Below are 22,818 nucleotides of genomic sequence, written 5' to 3'. Positions count from 1 at the left end.
CCAACCTATCCTCTCTTTTCTTCAGCTTTTCTACCTTCCGTGTCCTAGTGGACATTCCTTAAGATGCAATTCTTATTTTATCTACATACTCTCATTCTCCTGGTTTCAGTTACTTTGCAGACTCTTTGCTACAAGAAAAAAACAGTCAGCTGCTGGACATTTCTCCTTGGATAGCTTTCTATCTCCTAGAATTTCCCGTATCTAAAACTAAACCTACCTTCTTTCCTCAAGTGAACCCCGCCTCCCGTCCCATAATATATGGAACCCTGTCATCATTTCCCCAGTCATCCAGTCTCAAAACCTTGGCGTTACCTTGGCCTCCTAAACGCAGTTATTCCCCAAGCTTCCTGATTGATTTGAAGTGTCTCTTTTACCTGCTGGAACAGCCTGCCAGCTTGCCTTCTTAGCTCCCGTCTCTCCGCTATTCAGTATATCCTGTGTCCTATCTCCAGTCATATCTTCCCAAGGCCGTTTCTATCCTTGGCTCCAAAGCTAGGACTTCTCTGTGGCCTGCATATCAAGTTCACACTTTTAAGGTCCTCATAACTGATTCCATCCTATCTACCCAACCTTATTTTTTCTTTTACTTTCTAAAATGTGTTCTGTACTGTTTTCAGGAAGGGTGTCTCACTGGAACTGATTTTCACCTTTTAGGGGAGGACGTCTCAATCTTGGGAAGTGAGCATGTAGAGTTTGAAAAATCACCAAAAAGATGATTCTGGATACCTTACCTCTACTTCTTTTATTTCTCTTTAGATTTTTTATCCAGAAACTACAGATATCTATGATCGAAAGAACATGCCAAGATGTATCTACTGTATCCATGCACTCAGGTAATCAGGTTTTGTTGGTAAAATAAGCATTGTACACAGATAAGAGAACAGATGGGCGATAAGTCCTGGAGATATAATTTACAGCATGGAGACTAGTTAATAATACTATATTGTATATTTGAAAGTTGCTAAGAGACAAAATCTTTAAAGTTCTCATAAGAAAAAAAAATTTGTAACTGTGGTGATAGATGTTAACTAGGCTTATTGTGGTAATGATTTCACAATATATACATAATATACATATATACAATATATATGTATGTATATAGAATCATGTTCTACCTCTGAAACTAATAATGTCATATGTCAATTATATCTCAATTTTAAAAAGCAGTTTAGGAATAACATCTGAGTGTGTAGCTTTTTGTCCGTGGTATAATGACAAGATTTTTGCATTAGCTTCAGAATTTTCAAATAGAATAGGGTACTGTTATCCTAACAAAATGGTGAGAAACAGCTGTGTTTTTCTAGGGAGTAGGGAGAAGGGATTTGTTTATTCCCATAATAGCAGATAATTCTGCTCTGAAAACATAGTATAATATTTCCTTATTGATCTAGTGTTTCTGTGAATTGCATTTCACTTGGGATACAGCTCTTTCTTTTTAATTAGAATCTCTTAAAAATTATAAAAAGTATATACATTTGAATATTTTTATTTACCATTTTGTTTCAAGCTGATACACTGAATTACAAAGTAGACTATGTCTTTATACTCTTGAGTAGTACAATCAAATTTTGTCAACATCTTCAAATAATATCAACAACTATCAAATGGTTGATTTAGTTACGTAGGTCCTCATCAAGCCTTTTATCCATTAAATAATTTTTATGCCAACACAAATATGATAAATAGGAACTGAAACAAAGTATACTTTTTCACAATTTCGTAGTAAATTTGGGAGATGATTTAATTTCAGGTTCTTGGCTTTGAGGAAGAAAGGGGAAAGGGCGGGTTGGGATGGGACTAAGTGCTCATAGTGTGGTATTTCTAAGTGGTCCAAATATACTTGATGGCCATATGACTGAAGGAGAAGGTGGTTGGAATGAATGGGATGTGAGTATGAGATTTCTTGCTTGGGCTGCTCATTTTATATAGCATCCTGTATATGTGCTTAATAAATATTAGTTTTATATCTATATGAATATATAATATTGACCCATAAGAAGCCTATTGTCTCTAGTTTGATCAAACATGTGCCAGATCCTTGATATCACTGCAATAGTGTGAAACCCATGAAAGAAATAATATAGCTGAGGACTAGTGGATCTCTAGTGTGGACCAATGCATTAACTTCCTTTCTAGAAATTTCCCTTCCCAGGCTTTCTCTCTTTTGGTCCATCTGCCAGTCTGCCGTGCTGTCACCAGAGCTATCTTTCCCAAACAGCCCTGATCATATCAGACCCTTCATAAAATATTTTGATGGCTTCTTTCTGATCTCACCTGCCGCCATTCCCTCCTCTGAGCCTGTGCTCCAGCATTTTCACCACACATGCCTGGCTTGTGCCCTTGGCCTCTGGTCATGCCGTTTCCTCTGCCCGAGTGCCCTTTCTCTCTAGTTTAACCCGTGCTCTTCGCCAAGTGCCACCTCCAAATTCTACTACCCCGTCATTGATACTTTTTTCTTTTTTCTTTTTTCACTTTATCCCTTTCAAGCAGAATAAGCTGCTTCCCGACTTTGTGCTCCTCTAGCATTTTGTACACAACTCTTACTTCAGGTATAGTGCTCGTTACATTGTACTCTGGATATTTGCTCTTACAGCTTGCTTTTTGTAGACTCCTTGGGGGCAAGAACTAATTCCTTTATTTTTTCTTTATCTTTGTGTCTCTAGTACTTAGATACTTAGCATACAGCAGGTCAGAATCACACATTATAACAAATCTTCCTTCCTCTCCTCCAGCTCACAGGGATATTTTCTGCCCTGTAAATAAATGTAAAAGGGAAACAGTACTTTCTCTTTATTGGATGACTTCATGTTTGTCCAGTCTTAGATCATTCCTACTGTCTTAAGGAAGTTTTGTGATCTCCAATGATGCTGGCTTATTCCTTTGTCTAAACTCCTGTGGGTTTTTGTTTGTTTGTTTGTCTTAGTTACATATTATTTCTTCCATATGTTTAATCCTTTCTCCCTGTTACATTATTAGCATTTTACGGACAGAGGTCATGCCTTACATTTTTTTTCCCCTCCAGGGTACATAGAATAATGTTGGACAAACAATGGTAACATAAGGAGTCTTATAAATGTTTGGGAATGGGTGATATCTAGGGGGATTTTCAGATCGTAGCAATTTCATATGTATATATCTGATCCAAAATCAGATTAATTCTGATTAAATTCACGTTATGTGAGGTCTGTCTATATTGGTAACCCTGTGAAGGCCGTACCTACAATGGGCATCTGAGCTTGGCAGGCACATGCTGAGCTGGCGGAATTACCTTCTGTGCGCTCTGTAGCCGCTGCTCTCTGCAGTGTCACCTGGCTCCCAGGTCCTCAGATTCTCTGAAATGGAGATGAAGAATTAACCGTGCCTTTCTAATGATGGAGTCAGAATGAGAAAGTGAGGAAGTCTGCTATTGTCTGTTTCTCTTCAATATGCAGTCTGTACTTAGAAAGTATGTACAGAGCAGTGTGTTCTGGTTGGTGATTTATGAGTTCTTTCCTCCCTTATAAGCGTTTTTCCTGAAGGGTGGGTTGTCAACACTTGATAATACGTAGAAAGTGTTTATACCTGTTTGGAGCCTCTTCTTTACCATAAAACACAGCCTTGTTCAAGGCAGGTTCCTTATTTCACTGTACTGGATGAGTTACCGTTTCCCTTTTGGATCGAAAGCATTATCTCTCTTTTCTTCCTTTCTGCTGTCCTCCCACCCCCAGCCTTTAAGTCTTGACTGGCGTTATTCCAGAGATAGTCACTATACTTTAGTCATGCTAAATTACTCTTGTAATTCCAGTCTCAGATAAGACCCCAATTCTCCATTATTTCAAATACATTTGTATCCTTTATTTCAATTTCCCCTGATGACATCTTTCTCAGAACTAATTTTGGGATTAAGTAGACCCATGATTTCTTTATCCTAAATTCAAAAGAAACCTGAGAGCTCTGAAAATTAAGTTTCAGTTTGGTTTAAACTCTTCCGTTGGCAAAAAAAAAAAAGCAGAATTAATTGAAGTTATTTAGAATATTTATCTACTTGGTATGATTATACATATGTTTCTCTGCAGAAAAGTAATGTATTTGTTTAGGGGGGCTGCCTCAAAGTTTGCCGAGAGTGTTTTATAATAATACTATATACACTGGAAAACCTTTCTAATATCTGAGAAATCTTAAATTCATATCTGACCCAAAGAATTTAGATATGAGATCACGGACCTGTTCTAGAGTCTGTTTCCTCATCAACAGCTGTGTTTGTGTTTAAGAGCCTTTATTAATAATCCTTGAGATTAGCATAGTGACTTCTAAGTTACTTTGCAGTCAGCAGAGATAATCGGAATCCAGATAGGCTAACATAGCTTCTTTCTCTCCATTGCTATAAAGTATAGCTTAAATAGGAAAAAAGAAAAGAAAAAAGAAATCTGAGCTCAGTTTTCTCCTGTAGATACCTAACAGCTTATTTGTGAAAGTAGGCACTGGAGAGCACAACAAAGGTTGCAAAGTGATGTTTATGTTAGAAATTTTAAGTTCCAGCTTTGAGGTTAAGTACTTCAGATTTTGGGCAAGAGGATCTTCGTGGCCGTTACAGTTACATTCCTAGCTCCAGCATCTCTTTAAAATATTCCTAATAATTAAAATGCAATAAAAGAAGGATAGTGCCCATGTCTTCCCTTCTCTGCTTTTCCTCTAGCAGCTAGTGCTGCTGTAACACCTTCGCTTTACCACTGCAGGGCATTAAAAGCTAACTCGCTCTTCTTAGGGCTGTGGAAAAGACATTCTTGGACTTTCTTAAAGTGTGGCAGCCACTTTCCTATTTCAAAGTAGGAATAAAAGAGGAAGAAATTCCTGGAGAAGAATATTCTTACTAATTTAGAATGCAGGTGGAACACGCTATGTGGGAGAAATAAAGAAGGGAACATTTTACGTGTATAGGAAGTTATTAGCTCTTTTGCTTTGGAAAGTTTATTGAATAGATTCAAAATATTCTGAGAGAAGAACTTCCTATAGTTCCATCTTGAGCATTTTATTCTTAAGAAAAGCTCTTAATCGTAACATGATTTATACTTACACTTATCTGAGAAAATGGTTAGCTACTGTGGGTGTGTAAATTTGAATATGTGTTCAGAACACTTGATTTTTTTTTTTTTAGATTATACATTTGGGTTTATTATATACAATTTAAGTTCTGATCATGTCTGTACATGTAATATGTGTGGTTCATACTTGTATTTAGATAATGCTTAGGATTATAGATTATTTGCAAGAACTGTAGACCCCCTAATTGAGCTTCTATGCTTCATTTCTCAGATATTTTTTATTTCCTCCCTTATTGCTAGGCTGTTAATGTCTTACTCTTCTGATCTCTTCTAATTTATTGATTCTGATTTGCTAGGGTCTTAGAATCCATTTAACCTAAATTGGGCTTAGACATTTATTTATTCATCTATCCATCTTTGAAATACTGATTAATGTTAATATATGCTAGGCTCTGAGTAGACATTGATGAATAAGACTTGTCCCTGCCTTCATGAAGTTTAGAGTCTAGTAGATTTCTTTTTTTTATTCAAAGAGTAAAGTATGGGGGGTTTGGGGAGGTGGGTGAAAAAAGTGAAGGGATTAAAAACAAATTGGTAGATACAAAATAGTCACAGTTTGTAAAGTACAGCATAGGGAATATAGGCAATAATATTGTAATAACTGTAAAGTGCCTGGTGGGTACTAGTCTAATTGGGGGGATCACTTCATAAATTATATAAATGTCTAACCACTATGCTGTATACCTGAAACTAATATAAAATAATATTGAATGCCAAATGATAAATAAATAAGTAAACAAATATTGCCAAACATAAAGAGTAATGTGTACTGTGTACTCTACTTAAAACTCCTAAACTACCTGAATTAAACTTTTTTGGTCAGTAACATGAATTCAGTTTAAATAAGATTTTCCATCCGAATCATTTTCATGAGACTTTTCTAAAATATCTTGTTACTTTAAACATTGATAACAAGAAGGTAAACAGAAGTGAGCATTCTTCACGTATGTTAATTATATTAACATTTTATTAACATCTAATCACGTACTGGCTTTGTACTAGACCTGGGACTTGAACTTGTGTTTACTGATTCCCACTCCAGTGTTTTTTACATTACATTTTGTGACTTTTTAGAACAATATTGTTATGTAAAATTTTCAAAAAAGGCTATGGGGTAGAAAGTATTATAACTGCAAAGGAGAATTGTGGAATACTGGGAGTCAGTGTTTAGAATGTTTCTATTTTTTATGCTGATTTTACTTTTTAATCTAAGAGCTGCAGCTAGGTACAGCTGGGAGGCCTAACGAACTCTTTTGCTTATTGTCTTCTAGCTTGTACCTATTCAAACTAGGCCTGGCTCCTCAGATTCAAGACCTGTATGGAAAGGTTGACTTCACAGGTAAAGAGTTAATAGACTTGGCAGAAAATACTCAGTTTATGTGGAAATAGCCTGCAGAGGCAACAGTACCAGTCTTAAAGACACAGGGCTTTAACAAGACTCTGGCAACAGAGACAAAAGAAATATAAATAACTTGCTTTCTCTGGTGTGGTGGAAAGAATACTAAACCTGGAAGTTCAGGCTCTGTTTTCTGTTACGACACAGGTATGATTAGTGATTCTCAGTTTTCTTGTATCTAAATTGAGAATAATATTAATATATAAAACAAAATATATTAACATCTAACACCGAACATGTATTGTAGAAAAAAAAAACTTTATAACAGTCTCCCTTTCCCTCTAGCGAGCACCTATTGTGGGCAAAACAAGGGTGGTGAGGAGTGAGAGGATACAAAGATGACAATTTAGTAATTTTTAATATTTAGCTTGCTTGGTAATTTAAAAATTTATTTAGCTTACTCTGCGTGTATTTGCTGTAGTCAGATACTTGAGGAGATGGGGCCTTGGGGAGAATATTGGTTAAGGGTAAGATAGATTCACAACTTTCAAACTAGTGATTATTTTGTAGGCCTGGGAATTTAAAAATGGTAAAACCACTTTTACCAGAGATATTTTTCCTTCCAGGGAAGTTGTTCACTTCTCTTGGGGCAAGGGCCCGATCTTATGTGTTGTTTTCTTTATCACTTGGCTTCCTGCCTTAGAAAGGAAATTGTTTAATGGCAGCTAGAGATTTGGATTATAAAGACTGAGATAACTGACTGACTTGTAATTCACTTCTTTTGAGCTTCTTTAGAAACTGCTCCATTTATAAATTGGTTGTAGGAAAGTAGCAGTTTTGAAAAATTATTTTCTGTAGGGCCATTCTCATGCTATGTTATTTTTGATGCTCTTGATAATAGTATTAATAGGTAAAATCTATTGAGTGCATGTTATGTACCAGGTACTGCCTTAAGTGCTTTCTCTATACTATCTGAGGGTAGAATCTACTTTATCTCATTTTGTAGGCGAAGAATCTGTTTCCTTTTCTGAGTTATGGAAAGGTATTTAACTTGCTTGACTTGGTCTTAATTCTTTCCTGTAGAGGAAGAAATCAACAACATGAAGATTGAACTGGAGAAGTATGGGATCCAGATGCCTGCCTTCAGCAAGATCGGGGGCATCCTGGCTAATGAACTCTCAGTGGATGAAGCTGCATGTAAGAAGAGGGAAATTTGGGGGTTCAAATGGGATCATAGCTACCACTTTCAATAATTAATACAATAATGATGATCTTGGACATTAGGAATTTCGCTTGTAAATTTAGGTCAGTAGATCTAGTGTTAAATACTGCTACCTTCTTTTATGCTATTGTTAATTGGAAATAAGTGATTGATTTTGATTATAATGCAGGCACTTAGTGAGTCCTACATTTCAGTGCCTCTTTGAGTTGTTTTTTTTTTTAATGGTATTTATATGCTGCTTAAGAGTGAACATTTCCATGGCAAATCCCTGTGAGATTTCATATTCACCATCCCAAATATGGATCAGAGCTGTGGCTTTGTGCATCCTAAGAAAGGAGCTGGGCTCACCAGGACCCAGGGAACCACTCCTCCAACAGCAGTCGTTATTTCACTATGAAAACAAACATCTCTCTGTCTTAGCGGGTTGCAGTGTTGTTTTCTATGTGTAACGTACATCCTTAATTTTGTATAATCTCAGTGTTCTGTATTTTGATAATTTTTTTTTAGTACATGCCGCCGTTATTGCTATTAATGAAGCTGTTGACCGTAGAATTCCAGCTGACACGTTTGCAGCTTTGAAAAACCCCAATGCCATGCTTGTAAATCTTGAAGAGCCCTTGGCTTCCACCTACCAAGATATACTCTACCAGGCCAAGCAGGACAAAATGACAAATGCTAAAAACAGGGTAAAAGTGGAACATCTGTTCATTCTAATTGATTTATGTTCTTTCATTGATTGATTGGACTACATTGAAAAAAATCATTTTATTGAGGTGTAATTTACACACAGTAAAATTCACCCATTTTAAGTGTACAGTTTGACAAGTTTTGACAATGTATGTGGTTGTATAACCATCACCCCAAAAGTTCCCAGGTCAGTCTCTCCACCCCCGCCCCAACCCCTTCCCCTGATCCCAGTCAACTATTAGTCTGTTTTTTCTCACTATGGTGTACCTTTTCTGGAATTTCATATAACTGAAATGGAATCACACAGATGTAATCTTTTTGTATTAGATTCCATTTTGACTTCTACTTTGTTCCTGAGTTTTGTGCAAACTAAAGATAGGCTCTGAGATCTGGTCCCTGGATATGATGACTGTTCTGCTTAGTCCGAGGCAGGCCTGCAGGCTCCTGAGTGAGCGAGAGTGAGCAGGGCAGTGCTCACTGATGCTTCCTTCTCTTGCAGGGCTTGTCCTTGACAGGCAGACCTGCTTATGTTTCAGTCACAGTCCTGGAGCATTCTGCTTTTCGCTTTAAGCCACACCCTTACTTGCTCTTGGTTCTATTATGATGGGGGAGGAGCTCAAATGTATTTCTGTGGTCTTCTAGAGACCTTAGCTAATGTAACTATACTTTTTACTCATTTTCAGACAGAAAACTCTGAGAGAGAGAGGGACGTTTATGAGGAGCTGCTCACTCAAGCTGAAATTCAAGGCAATATAAACAAAGTCAATAGTAAGTATGTCCCTGAACCAGGCAGCTAAGTGGACATAAGAGAATAATTTGAGTGTTGATCTGTTCTTGGACCGATGACGTAGTGTATTTATTTTAGATATTAGTGGATTCGTTTAGGAGCTATCGCTGGTGACTGTCTTTTGCATTCATAGGTGTCTGTTTTAGCTACCGCTATCCTCAGGCATGCCGTCACCCCTCCATCCACGCATCTGCTGTAGCTTCTGGGCTGATCTTTTTGGCTACAGTTTCACTCTTTTACTCTGTGTTACACACTTAAAAAAAAATCTAAATAGGAACTTTGTTTTTTCTGTTTTTAAAGTAATATAACAGCTTCGTTTTTTTTTTAAAGAGTAATTGGTCATCCAGAGGTAAATAATAAAAAATCAGATTCCCATCATCTAGAAATAACCACTATTGATGTTTTTTATATGTATCCCTTTCAAAACATATATTTAAACAAAAATGAGATTGTTCTGTTCATATTGATTTTTGTATACACGTGTTACAGACTTTTGGGAAATTAATTTCTTGAAAGTATCATTTCCATTTTGTCACTCTTTCGCTCAAGAGCCTGCATTGGTTCCTTATGACTTGCAGATCCCTGGCCCAGTGAAGGTCTTTACGCAGCATTTTATACATACAACTCTCTGTAGACACTCATTTGCCTAATTGTCTCCTGTATTCACTCTGCTCATTTCATGACTCATGAAGAGTGGATCTGGAGTGGGACAGACCTGGAATTTGATGTCTTGCCCTCTCATTAATTGTTGTGTGACACTGGGCACCTGTGGCATAGAACCATTATGCAGCTAATGAGATAATGTATGTAAATTGCCTGCTATTTAGTAAGCACTAATAAACATTAGCAATATTTCTTTTTTTAAAAAATCATATAATCACTCTACTATAATGCCCTCATGGCTTGTCTCTTATTTCATCCATATCGTACCCATTATTCAAGATCCAGCTCAATTCTCACTTTAGTACATATTTCAGCTCAAAATATAATTGACTTTCAATTCTCCTACAGCATTTGTAGGCTAAATCACACCATTTAATAATTATATGTCATCTTATTTCTTGATCTTTGTTTCTGACATCTTTGTAAAATCCTTAAAGTAGAGATTACTTTTGAGTTCTACTTCTTTTGAAACCCTCATACTTCCTAACATAGGCTTTGACTCATCACAGGAACTCAAGCTTATTTGATTTCAACCTTGATCTTGTTTTGCTCAAAATAATAATAACAGCAATAGTAATAGTAATCAGTGTCCTCTGTGTTTATTTGGAGGTCCTAATTTCTCACTTGAATTAATACTCTGAACAACTAAAGAGAATGTATAAGGTTTTACCTACTCCCACTGATAAGAAGTTCTAACTTCTACCAGGAGTCTTTGTATTCTGTTTCATTCTGCTTCATTTAGGATAATGGCTTTCTGTACAGAGTAATAGTTCCATTCAAGAATGGGTGACTTGTGCTGTACCTGTATGAACACTTAAGTCACCAGTATACTCTGGAGTGTTCCTTTATACTTAGCTGTCTCTGTGAGAAGAAAGTCCAGTACGTGCTCTGCTGCATACAGTGCACAAAATACTCTTTTTGTTTTACTAAGGAATTTTTTTCTGCTATGTTGTTTGGGACTTTATCACCTTTATAGCTTTACCTGGCTAATAATATGAGAGTCAGTTACAAACATGTGAGGAAAGAATCATATGTACATGTTATTGAAGTGTTTCAATCACATTCTTCTCATGTGGTCAGAGGACGAGAATAATAAAAATTCCCTCAAATAGCTTTCAGAATAGTGAAGACGACAGACATGCAAATGAATAATTTCAGGGCAGCTTGGTTCAAACAAAGTGTGTGAGGTGCAGTCTGAGAATAAAGAAGGGAATGATGACTCTTCCTTGGAGTATGAACCTTCTTCACTGGGGTAGATAAGGTGAGGTTAAGGCAGAATTCCCCTAAGAGGACTGTCTTTTCCTGATTATAGTAAAAGTCTAAGGCCAGGGGGAGTTGAATGCTAGGAAGATCTAGGAACTTTAGGTCCCAGGAATTATCTGAATGTGATTATAGATAAGATTCTTTTCTAGGACATGAGAGTGAGGAATGAAGCCATTAACACTGCCCCAGAAGAAAGCCAAAGGCCAAATAGTTAAAAATAAGAAAAAGGTTTTATTTTATTTTTTGTTAGGTAGAATAAGGAAAATTAGAGTAAATTAAAGCTTCATGGGAGAAATTGTCGAAATAATGTACTAAACTTTGCCATCTTTATAATATAAATGGTGTAAGTGTTCATTTAAATATCTACACATTTAAGTAGAAAGTTTATGTTTCTAGTAAAAGCATAATTGACTAGATGCTTTTATAGATACATACTCTGAGATTCTATCTTGCATACTTAGACAAAGCCTGGTTGTTTCTTGTATTGATTGTTTATTTTCTGTCCTCCATTACTATCAAAGTCCACGAAGACAGAGAGGTCTGTTTTATTCACAGCTATATTTGCAGCACGTAGCAGGTGCTCAGTAAATGTTGAAGGGATGAATGGTGAGTTGCTGACAGCCACATAGACCTGCAGCTGTAACTCAGGTAGCCACCGCCTTGGTGTGGTGATCGGTTAGCTGAATTGCAGGTATAATTGATTATTGGGGAGAAGCGAACAGTCTCTTAGGAGTCTGTAGTGAGACCACAAATTCGTAGCAATTTTTGAACCTTTCAGCCTGTTAAGTATCGGTTTCATTTATTAGTTCTACTCTTCCTCACCGCCCCCAACCCCATTTTCCAGTGTATTTGAGACTTCATTTCCCCTTGGACTGTTTTGTTTTCTTACTAACACCATATGTTTTCTTTTTTACTAATGAAAACATTTAAATTGATAAGTGCTGCTATGCCCCAAACATTTTGATTTTTAGTATTTTGTTATTGATTTGTGTTGCTACTTTGGTGGTAACATCAGATGTTCATCTCTGGGTGGGGCATGGGAGGGAGAATGATTTTCTCTTCTAAAACTAGGCAAACTGAAAATAATACAGTAATTATCATTTCCGATGTCAGAAAATACCTTATTCTGACTTTCAACCTAGTATTTATTTTACAATATACAAAATACTTTCATGTATATGATTTTATCTAATAACACTCCGAGGAAAGTATCATTTTCAGATGACCGAACATCTGGGTTTTTACTGTCATGTGTTCTGTGAACGACCTTGTGCAACCTCAGGTTTTGTGTTAGGAGCAGAGACTCTTGAGAGGGTCCCCTTCCATTCCACAAGGTCAGACTGCCCTTGGGGTTGGGCACTGACTGCTCTGGGCAGAGAGTATTGGGGAGATGCCAGGGTAGCGGAGGGATTCGGAGTGATGCATGCGGGAAGTGGCTGAGGGCACGTAGACTGTCACAGGGCAAGGGGGATTGTTGTATTTAAGTTTCAACTCCATGATGGGAGCTTTAACAAATTTTTAAAATATTTCAATTAAATTTATTGGGATGACGATTGGTTAATAACATTATGTAAGGTGTACAGCTTTATAATGCAACATCTGTACACCCCATTGTTTGCTCACCACCTAAAGTCTGTTCTTCCATCTCCATATATTTGACCCCTTCTACCCTCTTTATCCTCTCTGACGATGTTTTTGAAACAAAATTGTCCAGAGACGTAGTAAATTTCTGTGGGAGATACTTTCTCCTGTTTAGTAGTTTAGACAACAACTTGGCATTTTAGAGAGAATTTACGTATGCGTTGGTCTGGATTAGCGCCTCTTATATTGTGTCCATGTTGGTGTCAGGTTGTCTACATCCGAAGCCTTTATTTAAGTAGGCTTATGTTACTATCATGTAATATAGTATTTTCTTAAGCGCTTGCCTTTTTTCCTCCTCAGCATTATCTGCATTAGCCAATATAGACCTGGCTTTGGATCAGGGAGCCGCTCCGGCCTTGTTCAGGGTTCTGCAGTCCCCGGCGTTGGGCCTTCGAGGACTGCAGCAGCAGAACAGCGACTGGTACCTCAAGCAGCTGCTAAGTGAGAGACAGCAGAAGAGACAGGTGAGAAGATCCGGGTCAAACCTGCGAGGGCTCATGTACATACATTTGAATTCTGTTGTCATTTGAAAGATGCTTATGAGGCCTTTTTTTTCTAGTATAACTTTTTCTCCTGTGTGTAAATTAAGTTTTTAAAATATCCTGAAGTAAAGTACGCATTATCTTCAGCTTTCTTTTGGTTTTAGAGATATAAATCATCTTTTTTTTTTCTCTTTTTCTGATAAATCCTCTTTTAAAATAGTCAGCACCCACTCTCCCAGTCTAACCACCCCTTCGCTTGGAGCCTTCCCCATAGTCCCCAGACCAAAAGCCGTTGGGGAAAACCTGAATTTTTTTTACATTCGTACTTCAGGAATTTCTACGGAAAAAAACCATGCCTCACTAGTTTCCTCTGGCCAACACTGGGGAAATACTTAATGTGCAGTAAGAACACACTGCGTGGGACTGTACTTGGTGTTTGTTTTTTTTTTTTAAGAATATATACGAGGGGTTTTCTTTTTTGTCTAAATCAGGGCAAGTATACATTTTGCAAATTCCCGGCCTATATTGGCCAGAGTAAGCAGCATTAATGTGCTAATAATCCTATAAACATTTTGATGCTTCTCACAAAATATTTTTTTAAATGTAGTGGTATCCAGAACATTTGGATACCTCAGATTTGGCTGAGGCTTTTGGCTCTCACTAGGGCTGCCACTTTGGCTGCATGTAGCCTAAAGCTGTCGCCTGTCCCCATGGCTCTCTGTCCCTAGTGACTGCTGTTGAGGTAGGAGAACTGTAATGTCTGGAGGCAGAGGCAGGAGTCGTCTTGACATAAATGTGCTTTGCTTTCCTCAGAGTGGCCAGGCTGATCCCCTGCAGAAGGAGGAGCTACAGGCTGGAGTGGACGCCGCCAACAGCGCCGCTCAGCAGTACCAGAGAAGTAAGGGTCCCCTGTTGGGCCTCTTGAAATGCTGAGGAGGGGAGGGGCTGGCTTCATGTCACTGAGGATCTGAGGTTAGAGTTCGTCGCTCCTCACCCCACCCCAGGCCTGCTAGCCATAGTCCGTCCACTAGCAGGCGGCAGTAGGGTCCCTCTGGTGTCTACAGCAGACGTACAGTCAGCATGGGCTCCCTTTGCCTAGTGAGCACTCCATGGTTGCTTAGGGAAACTTCTGAAGGGGGCCAGGCGTAAGGCATTGGCAAGATCTGGATGATGAAAGAGGAAAGAGAAGGATATTCCCAATATGGGCAAAAGGAGGAGAAGGAAATGTGAGCAGGAGGACAGAAGGTGAAAGGTGTATTGAAGGAACAGCGCTTAGAATAAAGTTTGTGTAGATGTTTTGGGTTGAGTTTTATAAGGCAAAGAAAGATCGTGGAAAGCTTTGCATGGCAGCCAAAGAAGGTGGCACTTTACTTATTGGGCTACAGGGAAGGAAGAGCTATTTTAGGTAGAGGATGGTGGCGGCTGCGGGATGATTGGAGTAGAAAGAAAACATGATTAAGGAGACGAAGAGGCTGCTTTCTAAAACAGCTTTGTTGTGATATAGTTCACATACCATACAGTTTAGCTTTTTAAAGATGAAAGTGCCACTTCAGATGGCATGGCTAACAGTGCATCCACAGAATACAACTGCCTTCTGTGACAGTTGGCATCGCCTACCCTCCAGGGCTGACTCAGCAAACTTCATTTCTGACCTCCTGTCCCCTACCCAGGGCTGGCAGCCGTGGCAGCGATTAATGCTGCCATCCAGAAGGGTGTGGCTGAGAAGACTGTTCTGGAACTCATGAATCCCGAAGCCCAGCTGCCCCAGGTGTATCCGTTTGCTGCCGATCTGTATCAGAAAGAGCTGGCTACCCTGCAGCAACAGAGTCCGGAAGTAAGCTAGCTGAGCCTGTCCTGTCTGGGAGCAAAAAGCAGTCGGGGTGAATTTACCACCCACTTCTTGGTGTATAGTTAGATGGAACTTAATTTTTTTAACCAGAAACTTAGACTCTTCCTGGCTTGATTAAACTTGGAACCTCCCTGGGTATCGCAGAATACCTCTCCTCACTCTTTTTCCCTCTCCCTCTGTCCAGCATAGCCTCACCCACCCCGAGCTCTCCGTTGCAGTGGAGATGTTGTCGTCAGTGGCCCTCATCAACAGGGCACTGGAGTCTGGAGACATGAACACCGTGTGGAAACAGCTGAGCAGTTCAGTTACAGGCCTTACCAATATTGAAGAAGAAAACTGTCAGAGGTGGGTGTCTCTAGTGGTGGACTGAATCCACCGACGCCTGTCACCTGCCTTTGCTGTGTCAACTTTCTTGTTTTCTTCACAGACATTGTGACTTCTGTGTGATCATCTTTTTTTCTCCATTTTGATTCATTTTATTCTTTGTTATGCTAATGGTTTAGAGTAAACTAGATATCTGATGTTCTTCTCTTAAATATGTAAATATGCTTATCAGAACAATGGCATTGTTATATGACTGAAATAATGCTTTATTATATCTTTACAAAATAATAATACTTCTTGAATATCCTCGAAAGAGATGGGACCAATTGTCCTATAAACATCCTATCTTCTTGTTGGGATGCTTCCTAATACTTGTTTTATTCCTGTAAATTGGAAATTAGGTCTAAAGGCTTGTCAAGATTTAGTTGAATATTTTTGGTGATGTGTATTTCATATTTTCTCATATCAAGAGGCTTATGAAGTCTGCTTGTCTCGCCATCGGAGATACTGATTGATCCTTGGATCAGGGAGACTGCTTATCTCTGCAACGGATATTTGTGTTTTTCTATCCCTGGACCATAATCTCATTTTGCACCTTTTATACCATCAAAATGTCCAGTTCTCAATTAACCATTTAGCTAATATTTTTAACCCCAATTGATAATCCTTGCCTAAATCAGTACTTTCAGTAAGAGCTGCTGATTGATGATTTATTGATCTGTCACTCCTACTACATTTACTAGCTGATGTTTGGCCTCGTTTTCTTGTCCTTAGAGGAAAGGCTTTGGCTGCTGCCGCATCTGATTCTAGGGCTGGTCTTACCTGGAATTCAGAGTATATAACAGGCTGTTGGGAATAAGTGACATCTTTTCATTTTGTTTAAGATAACTCCTTCATCCCAAAGCTGGCCTCTAGAGGATATCTAACTTTTGGAGTACCTTACCTGTCTTTGTTCTTCAGTACTTTGCTCCGTGTCTTCTCATTCCTGTCATCCACAATAGCCCTGAAGTTCCCTTTTCTTATGTTGTACTTTGTTGTCTTTTTTTGGGGAATGGGGCAGGTATCTTGATGAGCTAATGAAGCTGAAAGCTCAGGCACGTGCAGAGAATAACGAATTTATCACCTGGAATGACATCCAAGCTTGTGTGGACCATGTGAATCTGGTGGTGCAGGAGGAACACGAGAGTGAGTAATCTGCTTCTTGTCCCCCCAAGAGATGATGTGGTTCCATGAACTGGTTGGAAACACTACTCCTGGAAGGATTTTTGAAAATTGAAGTATGCATGTAACTCAAAAAGCTAAGGTTGGATATTTTTTTCAAAACACCAGGCAACTGCTATAATTAGGTATATAGGTCATAAGAACTAAGAACTAAGATTTTCAGGCAGGGAGTTGACCATGATATGTTATTTTTAAATGCTGTTATAACAAAGAGAGACCTGTAGGGCGATGTCTGGTAGGGTGTCCTCAGCATGTGTCCCTCCCAGTACATGGATGTGTGTCACGACCAGGGAAGCTCATCCGAGCTTTGGGTAGCTAGAGTTTTGTGGGGGCTTCATTACATACAAAAAATTTATTGAATCATCACCATGTAATTGAACTTAATTTCCAACTCCAGGAGATGGGAAGCTGGGCTGAGATCACTATATCACAGGACTCAAAGCTCCCGTCTTCTAATCACATGATTGGTCTTTCCAGCGGGCCCAGCCTCCATCCTGAAGCAGTGTTGGGGCCCACTGGAAGTCACCTGGTTAGCATGAACTCAGTGTGGTCTTAGAGGCCCACCATGAATAACAAAGATCTTCCCATCACGTGGGACATTCTAAAGGTTTAGAGGCTGCTTCCCAGCAACCAGGGACAATGGCCACCCAATGTTTGTTATACAAAGAGTTCTTACAAAGTAGCACAGCTGGCTAGGATACCTGAGGAGTGAACATTTCTAGTTTAATTTGTTTTTTCTTTGAGAAATATTCAACTGATTTAGTAGAAAGAGCCTTGCCTTGGAGCGGGGGTGGGGGTGGGGGTGGCGCCTGAGCTTGGATCCTCCGTCTGCCACTTGTTTGCTGTGTGATCTTGGAGAAGAGATCCTCAAGCCTCATCTTTTCTTGTCTGGAAATATTGAATTAGGTGACTTTTTAAGATCCCTTGATCGCTGACTTTTTGTGACTCAAGAATGGTTTTGATTACACAGCAGAATGTACCCGGAAAGTATACTATAAAACCAGTTTCATCAAAATTCTCATACTTTTAAGTTAGAGAAATTACAAATAAAACAGAAGGACTCTTGCTTTCAATAGGAATGTGAACACAAGGGCTTTTAGGTGAAAAAAACTAAACTAAAAAAAAAACAACAATGCTTCTTAATACTATGGATGACAGGTTACAGTTTGAATCATGGCAGTGCTTGGGCAGATTTACTTAGCATATTTAAAGATTGATTTGCTTATAGGATTTCTTAATTAAAAAAAATAACCGTTGTTATTTTCATATCTAGGGATTTTAGCCATCGGTTTAATTAACGAAGCCCTGGATGAAGGCGATGCCCAAAAGACTCTGCAGGCCCTGCAGATTCCTGCAGCTAAACTTGAGGGCGTCCTGGCAGAAGTGGCCCAGCATTACCAGGACACACTGATCCGGGCAAAGAGAGAAAAAGCCCAGGCGAGTGGCATTGAAATGGTTCCTTTCTGTTCGGAGAACTTCATTCTTCCTAGAACCACCAAGGGAGGGACATCTCCCCTGTTTACTCAGTGACTATTTCTTGGGCACCCTTACATTCAGATTTCTGGAGAAACGCAAAGTGTGAAGGACGTAGACGCCGCCTTCCAGGAGCTTTGCTGTTTTATATGTGTGGTTTTGTTGTGGTTGTTGACACATCTCTTGCATCTCTTTAAGTAAATTCTGTATTGAAATATGAGATCCTCTAAAATGCATAAGTTACATAAGTATATAATTGTATGAATTTTAAAAACTGAGCATACCTCTGTAATTGGTACTCAAGATTGTTAAAAGTACTAACAGAACCCCGCTCAGATACCCTCCTGTCCTCACTTGCTCCCACCCCATCTGGTGGTAACCACCATCCTGATTCTGACACCACAGTTGACTTTTGCTTGTTTTGAGCTGTATTGACATGAGATTGTCCGTCATGTGCTCTTCTGTGTCTGGTCTCTTCTGCCCAACGTAGTGTTGGTGAAATCCGTCCATGGCTGCATACAGCAACTGTTTCTCACTGTCGCTGTTGTATACTATTCCAGTGTGCGGTTGGTTATATATTCTATTATTGGTGAAGTTTTGGTCATTTCCCACTTTTTGGTTATTGCAGATAGTGTTTCTGGGAATATTCTAGTACATGTCTTTTGGTAAATGTATGTATGCATTTCTGGTATGTAGACATTTAGCAGTGGAACTTGTTGGTTATAGGGAACACATATATTAAGCTTTATTGAGATATAATTCACATGTCATACAGCTCACAGTTTTAAAGTGTACAGTTCAATGGTTTTTAGTCTATTCACAGAATTGTGCAACTATCACCACAATGAATTTTATTTAATTAATTTATTTATTTTTACCACAGTGAATTTTAGAACGTTTTCATCAGCCTCAAAAGAAACCTGGTACCCGTTAGTAGTCACTCCTCGGTTCCCCTCAGTCCCTCCAGCCCCAGGCAGCCATCAGTCTGCTTTCACTGTGTGGATTTGCCTGTTTCGGACATTTCGTGGGCATGGAATCATGCAATATGTGGTCCTTTGGGACTGGCTTCTTTCACTTAGCTTGTTTTATCCAAGTTATAGCACGTGTTAGTACTTCATTTCTTTTTGTTGTCCAATAATATTTCATTGTGTAGAATGTTATTCTGTTCATGAGTTGTTTCTACTTCATGGCTATTGAGAATAATGCTACTATGAACACAAAAGTTTTCCTAAGTAATTGTAACACAAACCTATCTTTTAAAAGGTTTATTTAGGCTCTCAGCTAGTTTGTTGAGGAAATGGACAAGATTTATGCCTCTTTAGTGCTGTTGCTGAGTAGGAAGTTACCTTGTATATAGTAGATCCTCACATGTTAGTTGCATGATTCAAGCATAATTTCTCTGTGTTTCTGATTGTGATGAACCTTTTTTTTTAAGCCCCACCCCATGATTTACCTTCTTTTAAGTTCTTCCTAACTAACAACAAATGGATAGGGAAGACCACAGCTTTCTTCTGACTTAGAAGATCCGTACAGTGACGTTCTTATAGCAGAAGAGCTGAAAGAATTTCTTAATTCAGAGGGTCAGATTCTTTCAGGGAAGCCAAAGGCAGAAAAGCAGACCAAGGCTGTTGTATTGTTGGAACTTTTGTACACCGACACCCATGTGGACTCTATAAGTTTGGGTTAGGGGAGGTGGGGTTGTAGATAATATTATAATGTTGATAGATCTCTTTTGATTCCACTGCCATGAGGATAGGTGATATTACCGTGTTGTGATCATGTAAATGTAGCAAGTACCAGGTTTCATTTAAGAGGCACGTTACTCTGCAGAATGTCAGTTGATCACTGTGGTGAGGGTTGAATCACAACTCCTATTTCGTAGCCAAGGAAATTGAGACAAAGGAATTAACTGATTTCACTTATTTCGATGAGAACCAGTTGCCTGTAGGGAAGCTATCAGTGGAGGTCTATTTCTGTCTCTGATATCAGTTTTGAATCTGTTGGATCAGAGCTTCCCAAACTTGGCTGATCGTTAGAACGTTTGGAAAGTCACTTAAAAAATACAGATTTCTAAGTTTTATACTCTGTTTCTGCTGATTCAGAATCTCCAAACGGGGCCCTGGCTGCAGTGATTCTCTGTAGGCCGGTAGTGGCAGTTATTGTTTTTGCTGCCATATAAGTCCAGAGGAGTCTTACATCGGACTGACAGAGGAGTGGGCTTTGGGAAAATGAACTAGGCCGGGTTTCATGTCCAAAAAAGGAAAGCAGATTGACGCTGTAGCTTGTACCTGCTCTCACTCGTGTTCTGAGCCTGACTGTTCCTTTTGCTTGGGTCATGGGAGTTAAACTTTTAGAGGATGTGGCCAGAGTTTGAAGCATTTCCTTTTGCTGTGGAATAACTTCAGAGTTCATCAAAGGCAGAGGAAGGGAGCATTCAGAGGGAAATTTGCTTAACATTGCCAGGCCCAGCTGGGTGACTGCACTGTTAGTTGGAACTGTCTTTTTTTAGGCCTCAGCTTAGCTTCTAAGTTCCTCTGAGCCTTCTTGGCAGTGGTTCTAAAAATAATCACCAGAATTCCAAATTTAGCAAGCAAAGATCTTAATTTAAATTTTGTCTTTAGTTTTCTTGTGATACCTTTGTGTCTGGTTTTGGTATCAGGGTAATATTGACCTCATGGAATGAATTGAGAAGTGTGCCTTCTTCCTCTTCTGTGTTTTAGAAGAGTTTGTGAAAGATTGATGTTAATTCTTTAAACATTTGAAAGAATTCACCAGTAAAGCTGTATCGTCCTGCGTTTTTGGGTTTGTTTTTTTTGTAGGATATGTTTTGATTACTAATTCCATTTCTGTGTTTGTTATATGTCTATTCACATATTCTTCCTGCCTCTTTCTCCTTTTCTTTGTCTTCTAGGAATTCCATTATGCATTTTTTGGTATCATTGACAATGTCCATAGGTCTCTGAGGCTTTGTTCATTTTTCTTCATTCTTTTTTCTTACTCTTCCTTGACTGGACACTGTTCCTCCGAGTAAATAATGTCAGTTGACCTGTCTTCAGATTTACCGATTCTTTCTTCTGTTTGTTCAAATCTGCTGAGTCCTTCTAGGAATTTTTCATTTCAGTTATTGTACTTTCCAACTCTAAAATTTCATTTGATTCTTTTTTTAAAAAAAGTTAATTTCTATCTCTTTATCAGTAATTTTCTATTTGGTGGGACATTGTTCTTATACTTTTCTTTAGTTCTTTGGGTATGGTTTGTTTTAGTTCTTTGAACATATTTAAAATAGCTGATATGAGTCTACTGAGTTCAGTTTGGACGATTTCTACTGTCTGCTTTTCCTCCTGTTTGGACTATGCTTTCTTATTTCTTTGCATGTCATAATTTTTTATTGAAAATAAGACATTTTAATAAAATAACAGGGCAGCTCTGGAAATCAGATTCTACTCTCTCCTCAGTGTTGGTGGTTGTCCCCGTTTGTTATTTTCATTGTTCGTTTGGTGACTTTTACTTCTGTTAAGTCCGTATTTTTTGTCATGTATGTCCACCGAAGTCTGTGCTTGGTTAGCTGATGGTCAGCTAATGATTAGACAGAAAGTTTTTAAATTTCCCTAGGCTCCTTCCCAGTTTGATCCTTTTGTCCCTTCTAGCTGCCGTTGACCTCCTGAATCACTTGAATTCGTCATCATATATCTGCCACTTCATCTGAGGCATTTCTCTTGCAACTTTTCACCAGTTCTTTGATACCCGGCTTCTTCTAGTTGACTATTTCATGTGTCTCATGTGTTTGAAACTTCTTCCTTTATATCTCATTGCGTCTCAGAAACCCCCTTCAACACATGTGCCCTGATGCCATGGTTCTCTTTTCATGGTGTGTAGGAAACCCAAGATGAGTCAGCTGTGTTATGGTTGGATGAAATTCAGGGTGCAGTCTGGCAGTCCAACAAAGACACCCAAGAAGCACAGAGGTGTACGTATTAGCTCTTCTATTTCTATTTCGGTGGAGGGTAATGGTGGCGAGGTGCTCTGTTTCTCAATATTCATATCTCAGCTTGGCCAAAATGGAGAGATGTAGGGGAAACAGTTTTCTAGAAGGTATAGTTAAGTAAGCCAGTGTGTGAATTTAGATACTTTCTAAATTATTTTGGTAATAATTCTTTCTCCATAGTTGCCTTAGGAATTTTTGCCATTAATGAGGCCGTGGACAGTGGTGACATTGGTAAAACACTGAGTGCCCTGCGTTCCCCTGACGTCGGCTTGTACGGAGTCATCCCTGAGTGTGGTGAAACTTACCAGAGTGACCTTGCCGAAGCTAAGAAGAAAAAACTGGCAGCAGGTAGGTTACAGAGAAATAAATATGTGCAGTTAGGAACCTGAATATGAGAGAGATCCACAGAGAGGAAAAAGGACAGGCTGTCAGGGAAGATACCTTCATGCAGAAGTGCAGTATTTCAGCTTATTTTAAATACCCCAAGGAGGTAGTCCCTGTTTTTGAAAATATTCTTTTTTTTCCCCAACCTTGTTGGCAGTTATGTTTAAAAAGGTCAGTGTTTTGAGAATGTGGGAAAGATCAAAATATGTGACTGTTCATCTTTTGTAGGATATCAGTAGCTCCTGCAGTATCTAAACTTATAGTTAGATAAAAGTAGTTTATCTGCAAAAAGAGGGGAATAAAGATAAGATTTTTCATCCCTTTTCATGGCCTTTTTAAAATTGCCTGGAGTGGCTGAATGGTTTACAGGTCTTTTATTAAAAAACAGTTTACTGACACATAAGGTCTTAGATGCCCGTT

General features: G+C 38.8%; 1 protein-coding gene across 1 annotated transcript in view; it reads left to right on the top strand.

The window, feature by feature from the left end:
• Window positions 1-22,818, top strand: part of IQGAP1 (IQ motif containing GTPase activating protein 1) — a 79,407-nt gene that overhangs the window by 31,710 nt on the left and 24,879 nt on the right. The window contains exons 5-17 of the mRNA XM_039858222.1: window positions 757-833; window positions 6,353-6,420; window positions 7,501-7,614; window positions 8,147-8,325; window positions 9,010-9,094; window positions 12,981-13,144; window positions 13,976-14,060; window positions 14,833-14,996; window positions 15,196-15,356; window positions 16,396-16,520; window positions 17,830-17,993; window positions 21,906-21,996; window positions 22,195-22,362. Coding sequence (XP_039714156.1) covers window positions 757-833; window positions 6,353-6,420; window positions 7,501-7,614; window positions 8,147-8,325; window positions 9,010-9,094; window positions 12,981-13,144; window positions 13,976-14,060; window positions 14,833-14,996; window positions 15,196-15,356; window positions 16,396-16,520; window positions 17,830-17,993; window positions 21,906-21,996; window positions 22,195-22,362 — 1,645 coding nt within the window. The remainder of the gene's footprint in view (window positions 1-756; window positions 834-6,352; window positions 6,421-7,500; window positions 7,615-8,146; window positions 8,326-9,009; window positions 9,095-12,980; window positions 13,145-13,975; window positions 14,061-14,832; window positions 14,997-15,195; window positions 15,357-16,395; window positions 16,521-17,829; window positions 17,994-21,905; window positions 21,997-22,194; window positions 22,363-22,818) is intronic.

The sequence above is a fragment of the Pteropus medius genome, unplaced genomic scaffold, assembly GCF_902729225.1.
Source record: "Pteropus medius unplaced genomic scaffold, Ma_sr-lr_union100, whole genome shotgun sequence".
Taxonomy (NCBI): Eukaryota; Metazoa; Chordata; class Mammalia; order Chiroptera; family Pteropodidae; genus Pteropus; species Pteropus medius.
Note: the sequence above shows the minus strand (reverse complement) of the source record. Positions and strands in the feature narration are given on the sequence as shown.